At 56.3% G+C, this 13129-nt stretch overlaps 1 protein-coding gene across 4 annotated transcripts in view; it reads left to right on the plus strand.

Annotated features, from left to right (window-relative positions):
* The window catches only part of LOC148649971 (voltage-dependent P/Q-type calcium channel subunit alpha-1A-like), a 126634-nt gene that overhangs the window by 100315 nt on the left and 13190 nt on the right, over positions 1 to 13129 (plus strand). For 2 of the 4 annotated variants that reach the window (XM_088603245.1, XM_088603244.1), the window contains exons 42-44: positions 3681 to 3790; positions 5062 to 5197; positions 6843 to 6956. In XM_088603245.1, the coding sequence (XP_088459371.1) occupies positions 3681 to 3790; positions 5062 to 5197; positions 6843 to 6956 (360 nt within the window). The remainder of the gene's footprint in view (positions 1 to 3680; positions 3791 to 5061; positions 5198 to 6842; positions 6957 to 13129) is intronic. The other 2 variants (XM_088603246.1, XM_088603247.1) reach the window with 2 other exon arrangements.

Raw genomic sequence — 13129 nt, forward strand, 5'->3', positions numbered from 1 at the left:
GTGTCCCCGAGACCCCCGCCCCCCACTGGTGGGGTCCGTTCTGTTCTGGGGCAGCGTCGTGAGAGGCAGCCCGCAGGACCGCGTGACCCAGGCAGAGCTCCGATCCACCCCCCCACCCGACGGGGTTAAAAACGCCTCCTTTCACCCCTGTTTTGGTCCCCCTTGGCCTTAGCAGCATCTCTGGGGTAACCCCCACTTCAGCACTAATATTCCCCTGTCTCCATTCGTCCTGTTCAAGAGGCAGCCTTCCAGATTTGGGATGGGGAGGGAGCCGAGAGGGAGGCTCTGTCTGGGTCCGCAGTCCCAGGCGCCAGACCAAGGACGTCTGTTTTAAAGCAACACTCCACACAAAACTGTCTGCAACACTGGCTGAGTCTCTGTTCATGACCTCCAGTCCTCTGGAGGAAGGGTGCGTCTTTGTGCAGCAGGGGTGTAGGTGGGTGGGGAGGCAGAGGACAGGGACGTTGTGATGTATGACATCACACTTTGAGCCAGAGTGGCATCACACATTGAACCACAGTGACATCACACTCCAATCCAGAGTGACATCACATATTGAACCACAGTGACATCACACTTCAATCCAGTGTGACATCACACTTCAATCCAGTGTGACATCACACTCCAACCCAGTGTGACATCACACCTTGACCCAGAGTGACATCACACTTCAATCTAGAGTGACCTCACACTTCGACCCAGAGTGACATCACACTTTGACCTGGGCCTGTGGCTCTTTGATTCAAGATTTCATACCTTTGTTCCTTCATGACACTTCTGCACATGACCAGCCTGACCTGTCCTGATGAAATAGAGGCTCTGCAGGCCATTGGACAGGTTGGAGATCAATCCCCGAAACAGAGAATGCTAGGCCCCCTGCTCGATCTTCCCTGTGGGTCCTGTATCGGGTCAAGGGTCACACTAGCTACACCCCCTCTCCCAAGTCTGACTGCAGCTTTCCGTCGAGGAGCACCTGAATGCTCTGCAGGAGTCCCCTCTCTCCCTCCCTCCTCTCTCCCCCTTCTCTTTTTCTCCTGAACTTCATGCTGGAAGAGTGTTGCATTCCTGTCCCTGAAGTCACCCGCCACCATCAGACTAACACACCCACCACAGTCACGCGCACCAGCTCCTACCTCCATTCTGCCTTCACATATTCCAGTCGGCCGCCATGTCGAAACAGCCAGGCGCTAGCCAGCCGGCCAGACACCACAGTCCGGTACCTTCCACTGAAATGACCGGTTTTCCTGGGTCAGTCTGCCAGCAGCTGAGACAGCTCTGGTGGATCTACCGGACCACAGGTCATACGACTGCTGAATTACTGGAATGAACCGAATCAGTCACACTGGCGAGCAACCTGGACTGGTCACTACGGGGCCCACTGGAGCACAGCACCCCCTGCTGTGAACTGCGGGATCTGCACGTCTCCTCAGTGCCGGATCTTGGAAAGCCTGCCAGGAAGTGAAATGGGATGAACGTCTCCGCTTGCTGCTGTTGTTTTTTTGGGCTGGGGAGAAGCAGGGGGAGAATATGGTGGCCTGCAGTGCCACTGCCGCTGTTAAACTGTTCATCTACAATGATGTCGACCAGGGCTGCTGGAATCTTGGAAAAGACACAAACACAGGGCTACTGTCTGTAACAGAGCTCAGTGTTGACGAGTAAAACCAAGGCAATGTGTGTCTGTAAACCCCCAGAGAAGGAGAGAGACAGGCTAGTGGGGCCATGCTCCAGTGAAGACAGACAGAGCAGAGCTGGGTGACGATCTGATGCACAGACAGACAGTAACACACACAGACAGACACACAGACACACAGACACAGACAGACAGACAGTAACACACACAGACAGACACACAGACACACAGACACAGACAGACAGACAGACAGACAGTAACACACACAGACAGACACACAGACACAGACACAGACAGACAGAAACACACACAGACACACAAACACAGACAGACAGACAGAAACACACACAGACAGACAGACACACAGACAGACAGACAGACAGACAGATGGGATTAGCGTGAGTCCCAGCAGATACACAGACAGACAGGGTTAGAATGAGGTCCCAGCACACAGCAGTTCCCAGCCGGGTTTGGGGAGAGCTGTGCTCTGCTAGGGTGTCACAGTGAGCAGAGGCCCTGAGAAAGAATGAAGCATCTCTGCTCATTAATCACAGAGGTTTGTGAAGCGAAGGACCTGAGTGCCAGGGTGGGCAGCTCGAACCCTGGGCCTCTGCAGTGCTGTGGGACACGAGCCCTGGATGCTAGACTCCCGCTCTCTGCTCCTGTGGCAGCCCACGGGCCTGGGGTCAGGACGCAGACCAACAGCTTGACTGGCTCAGACCACAGCACAGCAGGAGTATGGACAACGCAGACTCAGCCCTGCTGCTCCCTCACAGCCGGGCTCTGACCAATGGCCTCTGACCTCTGACCTCTGACCTCTGACCTCTGACCTCGGCGTGGGAGCCCACCTCCAGAGGCTCTGGCCTCTACCTGTTCCTCCCCCCCATCTCTGCCCCCACCTGTCTCACCTGTCCCTCAGAGGGCCGCTGGGATACGCAGGGCAAGTCTTTCCTGTCCTGCTGTGAGCTGCAGCCGAACAGGAAGTAGAGAGAAGATGAGCGAGAAGACAGGACGCCGATTTTGCAGATGCTGAGGCATCCCAGAACGGGTCACGGATCAGGATCGGACAGGACATGAGGGGCTCCGTAACGGCATGGGGATCGGCTAAGATAGGGGTCACTCCATGCTGCGCCTCTCCCCTCCAGGACTGTGCAGCTCTCCTTCCATTGGGCTCCCCCACCCCATCGCTCAGCCTGTCCAGTAGGGGGCAGTGCTGCCCTTTCCCGGCTCTTCCCGGCGTGTCCCAGATTCTTTTTTCTCCTTTCTTTGATTTTTCTTCTCCTGGTTTAACCACTTTGCTGCTAGAGGTCTGGGTCAGCAGGTGTGCTTGGGTTTGCCCTGCCGGGGCACAATTTCGGCACAGTGGGGTGAAGGGGCGGGCAGTGGCAGGTCCTGATTCCCCCAGGGGGGCTGCCAGGCTCGGGGGGGGGGGCCGCACCACCTGCGGTTCAGCACAGCAGGACTGGTAACTGAGCCAGGGTCTGGTCTCCCTGATATTTCTGCAAGGGCGGGTCGCTGCAGGCTCAGTTCTGGCCCACTGTGGTCGCAGCTCTGCCTGGCACGGGCCTGTGATCCTGCCCTGCCCTGCTCCAGGAGCAGCTCCTGGCTGAGGATCCGGGCCAGCCCAGCAGTGTGGTAGGAGCTGTTTCGGGGCAGGGTGTGTAGGTGACAGCCCGCACACATTCCCGGGAACGCCAGTATCCCCCCCCACCTCCTCCTCCACGGATCCCCACACTCCCAAACCTGAGTGAAGCGTGAATCCAGACCCGCCACACCGCTGCCCTCACCCCAGCACCCAATTGGTTACTCCTGTCCGTGCACTGCTCGGGGGGCAGCGGGCACCCCCCCTTCCGGACTCCAGACGGCGCGGCCGCGAGGACTGCATGCGGACCCCAGACGCCGCAGGACCCCCAGTTCCCACAGTGCCTCCCGGCCGGCCCCGCGGTCGCCCCGCAGCCGGCGGAGCCCCCATTTGCACTCTGGATGTTGTGACTCCATTTCCCATAAGTCTGTCTGATACCAGCTGTAGGCCATGTTGTATCTCACACAGAATCGAACGCCATTAATGTTTCAGCGCATGGAGCCCCCTTCCCCACCCCAGGACGCTGGGCAGGGAGTCAACAGTCTGCCAGAACCACAGCAAGACCCCTCCGGCAACCTGTAAGTAGCCTTCTCCCGTCTGTGTCCCGGGTGCCCAGGTTCCGATCTCGGGGTGCTGCCCCGGCCCTCCTGTCCAGTTTTCTGCCGCAGCAGCTTCTTTCCAGGGAATGAAAGAAGGGCGCAGGTGCCGAGGGTTTAATTGCTCGTGCTGGCGGTGGGAAGGCCAGCTTCGTGGAGCTGAGACAGCAGCCTCCTTCTTGACATGAAGCTGTACAACAGTCCAGCTCCCGGGAGATAATAATAATAATAATAATAATAATAATAATAATAATTACTTACACTTATATAGCGCTTTTCTGGACACTCCACTGAAAGTGCTTTACAGGTAATGGGGACTCCCTCTACCACCATCAATGTGCAGCCCCACCTGGATGATGTGACAGCAGCCATAGTGCACCAGTGTCCTCACCACACATAGCTCTCAGTGGGGAGGAGAGCAGAGTAATGAAGCCAGTTCAGACATGGGGATTATTAGGAGGCCATGATTGGTAAGGGCCAATGGGAAATTTTGGCCAAGATGCAGGGGTTACACCCCTAGATTCCTGTCCCCCCCCCGTCCTGCGAGTGCGGCAGGCGGGGAGCTGCTACCGCTGGGATCCCGCTCACCCAGAGGCGAGGTGCTCAGGGCAAGCTGCCTGCTGCGCTTGGAGGCTCCCCCAGACATACTCGAGAGGGGTTCGAGTTTGGGGGTTCACACACACCCACCCCGGTGTTTCAGCTTCATAGCTGGTGTGCTTTAGAAAGCAAAAGGGGCCTTAACACAGCCCCCCCAGCTGCTGCAGGGTACGATGACAGACGCGCTCGTCACGAACAGTCTGCTCTGTCAATAGCTGGTCAGCCATGCTGCTCACCTGCACCGCAGCCAGACAAACCCCATTCTCGGAACAGACCAGACCCTGCAAACCTCCACTTCCTGGTTTGAAATCATGTGACGAAGGAAGGCAGGTCCTTCCAGAGCTTTGTGGGAAATGTAGTTCGGACGAGAGTCGCCATCTTGCCTGAACCCACCGTCTTCTCACTCGGCCTCTGGACAACGGGAATGGGGGAACGAAAAGGAACTGCTTTGCAGTCTTTTCTGTGGAGTGCAGACGTGTGTTTGCGTGTGAGCCTGCGTGTGCCGCGAGAGTTTAAAAACAGGGCCCAGGTTCAGGACAAGTGCCAGCAGTGCCCCCATCCCTGCCCTGGGGAGCAGTGGAGAGTGGCGCCACCCTGCAGGACAGTGCAGGCTCCGTCTAACCCCCTTCTCTTTCCCCCAACCCCTTTGTCCACAGCCCCCAGCAAGGGGGGATGACGGAGAGCCAGTCGTGGGTGACAGCCAGGGCGCAAGAAATGTTCCAGAAGGCAGGAAGCTGGAGCCCGGAGAGGCCTCATCCCGACGACGTGCACAACAGCCGGCACAACCCGCAGGTAGAGCCACGGACGGCTGTAGGCGCGTCCGCTCAGAGGGCCACGGGAGCTGTTAAAACACTCACACAGACCTTCCGCTAATCCTCTCCTGGGGAGGGGGGACAGGGCTTTGCTGAGGGGCGCTCAGGCCTGCCGCGAATCGAGCTGCTCGCCTCCATCTGTCTGGTTCCCCGCTTCATCCCCATCCACAGGCAGACGTCGGCAGAGCCGAGCTCCCTCCCCCCAGGGAAAAGGGGCCGCCTGTCCCTCCGTTTCCCCACCCCCCACCCACTCCGGTGGGATTCCATACACCACCCTCACCGTCACTCTGTCTCTCTCTCTGTCTGTCACTCTCACTCTCACTCTCACACTCGCTCACTCTCGGAGTCGGGGCCCAGTCCACTGTCCCCTCAGCTCATGTCACTCCATGGCCACTCCTCGCCCCCTGCTGGGGCTCCCCCGGCCCAGCCCCATGCCCGCCAACACAGGCACGTCCAGGAGGTAGCCCCCCCAGCGCAGCTCTCTCTCGGAAAACCAGAGCCCCCTGGCTGCCCTCTCTCAGAACAGGGGTGCTCCTCTGTTGTCAGCAGCTGGGTGGCGCCATTGGCACCCCGAGAACAAGCTACAAGCAGAATCGCAAAGAAGGCCCCCCAAGGCTCTACTGCTGCCCCACCTGCAGCTCGTAACATCTGCACCACCACGGACTTAAAGACACCCCAAAACTGATCCACAGACACCCCACAGACACACTCTGTCTCCAGTGATATCCCAGTACTGATCCACAGACACTCTGTCCCCACTGATACCCCAGATACTGATCCACAGACACACTCTGTCCCCAGTGATATCCCAGTACTGATCCACAGACACACTCTGTCCCCAGTGATACCACAGTACTGATCCACAGACACTCTGTCCCCAGTGACACCCAGTACTGATCCACAGACACACTCTGTCCCCAGTGATACCCCAGTACTGATCCACAGACACTCTGTCCTCAGTGGCACCCCAATACTGATCCACAGACACTCTGTCCCCAGTGACACCCAGTACTGATCCACAGACACACTCTGTCCCCAGTGATAGCCCAGTACTGATCCACAGACACTCTGTCCTCAGTGACACCCCAATGCTGATCCAAAGACACTCTGTCCCTAGTGACACCCAGTCCTGATCCACAGACATTCTGTCCCCACTGATACCCCAGTACTGATTCACAGACACACTCTGTCTCCAGTGATACCCCGATACTGATCCACAGACACACTCTGTCCCCAGTGATACCCCAGTACTGATCCACAGACACTCTGTCCCCAGTGATACCCCAGTACTGATCCACAGACACTCTCCATGATGAGAGCTGATCCATGCTACTGAAAGATACCCCAAATCACTTTCTGTCGCCTCTGCGTCTGGTGGTCCTGGGATTTAAGGCTCTGCAGGAATCTACTCGTTAGTTCAGGTGGCCTGCGGACGTTCGTGCCCAAGCCTAGAGACCTCCCCCAGGAGGGGGCGCCGGTCCATTACAGGGTTCCCCCCAGCAGTGCTCGAGCCCACAGCCCAGGGGCGACAGCGGAGACGTTGCCGGAGCCCGCCCCCGTGTGTCGGGGTGCTGCGTCAGTGTGTACCCCGGAGGTGGTGACGCTGATCTCCCTGTGTTTTGCAGTCGGTAGAGATGAGGCAGATGGGGCGCGACGTGCTCTCCGACACTGAGCGCCGCCCCCCAGTGGAAGGGCACGGGAGGGCAGCTTCCATGCCGCGACTTCCTGCAGACAACCAAGTGAGCACCTTCATCCTCTCGCACCCGCATCCCTCCTCCTCCTCCTCCTCCTCCTCCCCAGCTCGCGCTATCCGATCTGCCCTTCAGAAGGTCCGGGTCGCGCAGTGGAGATGGAGAGAGGGCCGCCCCGTATCGGGGTTCAGAGGCCACCCCAGGTTTGTTCTCCAAGTCCGTTCCTCGAACCCCTGTCCCTCTGTCCCACCCCAGGAACTTCTCCCTATCGGTCTGTGTCCAGCTTCCCCCCCCCCCCCCCCCCCCGGGGTCCCCCCTTCGCGTTACCGGGACGCCCCGAGGTGCTCAGGTGTGCTGAAGGCAGACCGGATAGCCCTTCTGTCTGCGGCAGAGCTCTTCCTCTTCCTCCTCCTCATCGACCTCAGGATCTCATCGCCTGTGTGTTATAGCTGTTGTTCACCCATGGCCATCGCTCGAGCGCGCTCTCTCTCTCACCCTCCAGTGGGCGCCAGTGCACCCCTCGAACCGTGCACCTACACAACATGTGGAAGCTCTCTCCTCTCCTCTCCTCTCCTCCCCTCCCCTCTCCTCCTCTCCTCCCCTCCCCTCTCCTGCTCTCTCCCCTCCCCTCTCCTCTCCTCCTGTCTCCTCCTCTCTCTCCTCCCTTCTCTTCTCCGTCCCCTCCTCCTTTCTCCCCTCTCCTCTCCTCCCCTCTCTCCTCTCTCTTTTCCTCTTTACTCTCTCCTCTCCTCCTTTTTCTCCTCTCCTCCCCGCTCCTCTTCTCTCTACTCTCCTCTTTCCCCTCCTCTCTCCCCTCTCCTCCTCTCCTCCTGAGCTCCTCTGCGCCCCTAGCTTGGCTCCTCACAGGTGAAGGTCTTTGTTTCAAGCTGTCCTGCTCTTACCTCACACACCTGGTTTCCATCCGCTGCTCTGGCCCCAGAAATTAGTACCTGTCGCAGCAGAGGTCACGTGACCTTACAAGTGTGTGAGTGTGCACAGACAGGCGAGTGAGTGTGTGAGTGTGTGCACAGACAGGGGAGTAAGAGAGTGTGTGAGTTTGCACACAGACAGGGGAATGAGTAAGTGTGTGAGTATGTGCACAGACAAGGAGAGAGTGAGTGTGTGAGTGTGTGCACAGACAGGGGAATGAGTGAATGTGTGAGTATGTGCACAGACAGGGGAGTGAGTGAGTGTGTGAGTGTATGCACAGACAGGGGAGTGAGTGAGTGTGTGAGTGTATGCACAGACAGGGGAATGAGTGAATGTGTGAGTATGTGCACAGACAGGGGAGTGAGTGAGTGTGTGAGTGTGTGCACAGACAGGGGAGTGAGTGTGTGAGTATGTGCACAGACAGGGGAGTGAGTGAGTGTGTGAGTACCTCCTGCTCTTACCTCCTGTCCTGCTCTTACCTCACACACCTGGTTTCCATCTGCTGCTCTGGCCCCAGAAATTAGTACCTGTCGCAGCAGAGGTCACGTGACCTTACAAGTGTGTGAGTGAGCACAGACAGGCGAGTGAGTGTGTGAGTGTGTGCACAGACAGGGGAGTAAGAGAGTGTGTGAGTTTGCACACAGACAGGGGAATGAGTAAGTGTGTGAGTATGTGCAGAGACAAGGAGAGAGTGAGTGTGTGAGTGTGTGCACAGACAGGGGAATGAGTGAATGTGTGAGTATGTGCACAGACAGTGGAGTGAGTGAGTGTGTGAGTGTATGCACAGACAGGGGAGTGAGTGAGTGTGTGAGTGTATGCACAGACAGGGGAATGAGTGAATGTGTGAGTATGTGCACAGACAGGGGAGTGAGTGAGTGTGTGAGTGTGTGTGTGCACAGACAGGGGAGTGAGTGAGTGCGTGAGTGTGTGCACAGACAGGGGAGTGAGTGAGTGTGTGAGTATGTGCACAGACAGGGGAGTGAGTGAGTGTGTGAGTGTGTGCACAGACAGGGGAATGAGTGAATGTGTGAGTATGTGCACAGACAGGGGAGTGAGTGAGTGTGTGAGTGTGTGTGTGCACAGACAGGGGAGTGAGTGAGTGCGTGAGTGTGTGCACAGACAGGGGAGTGAGTGAGTGTGTGAGTATGTGCACAGACAGGGGAGTGAGTGAGTGTGTGAGTGTGTGTGTGCACAGACAGGGGAGTGAGTGAATGTGTGAGTATGTGCACAGACAGGGGAGTGAGTGAGTGAGTGTGTGCACAGACAGGGGAGTGAGTGAGTGTGTGAGTGTATGCACAGACAGGGGAGTGAGTGAGTGCGTGAGTGTATGCACAGACAGGGGAGTGAGTGAGTGTGTGAGTGTGTGCAGAGACAGGGGAGTGAGTGAGTGTGTGAGTGCGTGCACAGACAGGGGTGTGAGTGCGTGAGTTTGTGCACACACAGGGGAGTGAGTGAGTGTGTCAGTATGTGCACAGACAGGGGTGTGAGTGAGTGCGTGAGTTTGTGCACACACAGGGGAGTGAGTGAGTGTGTCAGTATGTGCACAGACAGGGGTGTGAGTGAGTGCGTGAGTTTGTGCACACACAGGGGAGTGCGTGAGTGTGTCAGTATGTGCACAGACAGGGGTGTGAGTGAGTGCGTGAGTTTGTGCACACACAGGGGAGTGAGTGAGTGTGTCAGTATGTGCACAGACAGGGGTGTGAGTGAGTGCGTGAGTTTGTGCACACACAGGGGAGTGCGTGAGTGTGTCAGTATGTGCACAGACAGGGGTGTGAGTGAGTGCGTGAGTTTGTGCACACACAGGGGAGTGAGTGAGTGTGTCAGTATGTGCACAGACAGGGGTGTGAGTGCGTGAGTTTGTGCACACACAGGGGAGTGAGTGAGTGTGTCAGTATGTGCACAGACAGGGGAGTGAGTGTGTGAGTGTGTGCACAGACAGGGGAGTGAGTGAGTGTGTGAGTATGTGCACAGACAGGGGTGTGAGTGAGTGCGTGAGTTTGTGCACAGACAGGAGAGTGAGTGAGTGTGTGAGTGTGTGCACACACAGGGGTGTGAGTATGTGCACAGACAGGGGTGTGAGTGAGTGTGTGAGTATGTGCACAGACAGGGGTGTGAGTGAGTGTGCACAGAAAGGGGAATGAATGAATGTGCAAGTGAGTGAAAGGTGCCTGCAGGAGTGTGTGTTCAAGCAGAGTTTTTGTGTGTATATGTAAGTATGTGAGCCTCGTGAGTTTGTGCATTGTGTATGTTAGTGCGTGTAGTGCGGGTGTTTGTGGGTGTATTTAGTAAGTGTGTGCAGTGTGAATATTTGTGGGTTCAGTGTTAGTATTTTTGTGTGCAGTGTGAGTGTGTGTTTGTGGGTGCAGTGTGTGCAGTGTGAGTGTGCAGTGTGCGTTTGTGTGTGCAATGTGGGTGTTTAAGTGTGCAGTGAGTGTTTATGTGTTTATGTGTGTCTGTTTGTGCAGTGTGAGTGTGTGTGCAGTGTGTGTTTGTGCAATGTGTTGTGTGTGCAGTGTGTGTTTGTATGTGCTGTGTGACTGTATATGTGACATTTTTATGTGGGTGCAGTGTGTGCAGCCTGAGTGTTTATGTGTGCAGTGTGACTGTTTGTGTATGCAATGTATTCATGTGTTTGTTTGTGTCTGTGGGTGCAGCGTGAGTCTTTATTTGTGCAGTGTGTGCCTGTGGGTGCAGTGTGCGTATGCAGTGTAACTGTTTGTGTATGCAGTGTGTTTGTGTGTGCAGTGTGAGTGTTTATGTGTGCGGTGTGACTGTATTTGCAGTGTGAGTGTTTATGTGTGCATTGTGTGTTTGTGTGTGTGCCTGTGGGTGCAGTGTGAATGTTTATGTGTGCAGTGTGTGTGCCTGTGGGTGCAGTGTGAGTGTTTATGTGTGCAGTGTGTGTGCAGTGTGTGTTTGTGTGTGTGCCTGTGTGTGCGGTGTGAGTGTTTATGTGTGCAGTGTGTGTGTGTGTTTGTGTGTGTGCCTGTGGGTGCAGTGTGAATGTTTATGTGTGCAGTGTGTGTGCAGTGTGTGTGCAGTGTGTGTGCCTGTGGGTGCAGTGTGAGTGTTTATGTGTGCAGTGTGTGTTTGTGTGTGTGCCTGTGGGTGCAGTGTGAGTGTTTGTGTGCAGTGTGTGTGCCTGTGGGTGCAGTGTGAGTGTTTATGTGTGCGGTGTGTGTGCAGTGTGTGCAGTGTGTGTGCCTGTGGGTGCAGTGTGAGTATTTATGTGTGCAGTGTGTGCAGTGTGTGTGCCTGTGGGTGCAGTGTGAGTATTTATGTGTGCAGTGTGTGCAGTGTGTGTGCAGTGTGTGCAGTGTGAGTGTTTATGTGTGCAGTGTGTGTGCAGTGTGTGTTTGTGTGTGTGCCTGTGGGTGCAGTGTGAGTGTTTGTGTGCAGTGTGTGTGCAGTGTGTGCAGTGTGTGTGCCTGTGGGTGCAGTGTGAGTATTTATGTGTAAAGTGTGTGCAGTGTGTGCAGTGTGTGTGCCTGTGGGTGCAGTGTGAGTATTTATGTGTGCAGTGTGTGCAGTGTGTGCAGTGTGTGTGCAGTGTGAGTGTTTATGTGTGCAGTGTGTGTGCAGTGTGTGTGCCTGTGGGTGCAGTGTGAGTGTTTGTGTGCAGTGTGTGTTTGTGTGTGCCTGTGGGTGCAGTGTGAGTGTTGCTCAGTGTCTCAGTGTGTCGTTCCTCCCTGTGCTCTGTGCCACAGCCTGTGTGGTCTTGCTCTGTGATCTGTGGCCTGGGCCAGGTGCCCCTGTCCCCACTGTGTCCACACCTGCTGGTAAGTGTGTAGCTCTGAGCTCTGTTCTGTCTGTCACTCTGCTGCTTAGTGTCTAACTGGGGTCTCTTCTCTGCTCTTCTCTTCCTTCTTTCTTCTGTCTCTATTTTGTTTGTTTTTTATTGTTTTTCTCCTCTACTCCTCCCTTCCCTCTTTCCTCCCCACTTCTCCTGTCTCTGCCCCTTTTAACCTCTCCTTCTATATCACTTCCAACCATCTGCCCTCTCTCTTCCCTCTCCCTCTATCTTTCTCCACCTGTCCATCCCCCCATCTCTCTCCCCCGTCTCTCTCTCCCCCTGTCTCTCCCTGTCTCTCTCTCCCCTGTCTCTCTCCCCCGTCTCTCTCCCCCGTCTCTCTCCCCGTCTCTCTCCTGTCTCTCTCTCTCCCGTCTCTCTCTCCCGTCTCCCTCCCGTCTCTCTCCCGTCTCTCTCTCCCGTCTTTCTCCCTGTCTCCCTGTCTCTCTCTCCCTGTCTCTCTCTCCCTCGTCTCTCTCTCCTGTCTCTCTCTCCTGTCTCTCTCTCCCGTCTCTCCCTCCTGTCTCTCTCGTGTCTCTCTCTCCCGTCTCTCTCTCCCGTCTCCCTCCCGTCTCCCTCCCATCTCTCTCCCTGTTTCCCCGTCTCTCTCTCCTGTCTCTCTCTCACATCTCTCCCCTGTCTTTCTCTCCCGTCTCTCTCTCCTGTCTCTCTCCTGTCTCTTTCTCCTGTCTCTCTCTCTCCCGTCTCTCCCCTGTCTCTCTCCCGTCTCCCTCCCGTCTCTCTCCCTGTCTCTCTCTCCCCTGTCTCTCTCCCTTGTCTTTCTCTCCCGTCTCTCTCCCCGTCTCTCTCTCCCTGTTTCGCCCGTGTCTCTTTCTCCCTTGTCTCTCTCTCCTGTCTCTCTCTCCCTGTCTCTCTCCCGTCTCCCTCCTGTCTCTCTCTCCCGTCTCTCCCCTGTCTCTCTCTCCCGTCTCTCCCCTGTCTCTCTCTCCCTGTCTCTCTCCCGTCTCCCTCCCGTCTCCCTCCCTGTCTCCCCCTGTCTCTCTATCCCCTGTCTCTCTCCCTTGTCTCTCTCTCCCTTGTCTCTCTCTCCCGTCTCTCTCCGTGTCCTGTGACTTCGTGTGTGTGAACCTGGTGTCTGACTCTTGCCAGCGGAGGAAAGGCAGACCACGCGGGAATAACCTCAGTGTATGTACCCTGTCTCGCTCTTCCCTTCCTCCTTCATTTCCTTCAGCCTTCTCTCGCTGTCAGCGCTCTGCATGTATTTCCCATCTCTGTCTGTCCACTCTGTTCGTCCACCCTTGTCCTCTCTCTCTGTCCACTCTGCTCGTCTACCCCTGTCCTCTCTCTGTCCGTCCCCTCTGCTCGTCCACCCCTGTCCTCTCTCTGTCTGTCCCCTCTGCTCGTCCACCCCTGTCCTCTCTCTGTCTGTCCACTCTGCTCGTCCACTCTGCTCCTCCAACCATGTCCTCTCTCTCTGTTCACTCTGCTCGTCAACCCCTGTCCTCTCTCTCTGTTCACTCTGCATGTCTGTGCATGTCCT

Source organism: Lepisosteus platostomus, chromosome 13, assembly GCF_059453375.1.
Source record: "Lepisosteus platostomus isolate fLepPlt1 chromosome 13, fLepPlt1.hap1, whole genome shotgun sequence".
NCBI lineage: Eukaryota > Metazoa > Chordata > Actinopteri > Semionotiformes > Lepisosteidae > Lepisosteus > Lepisosteus platostomus.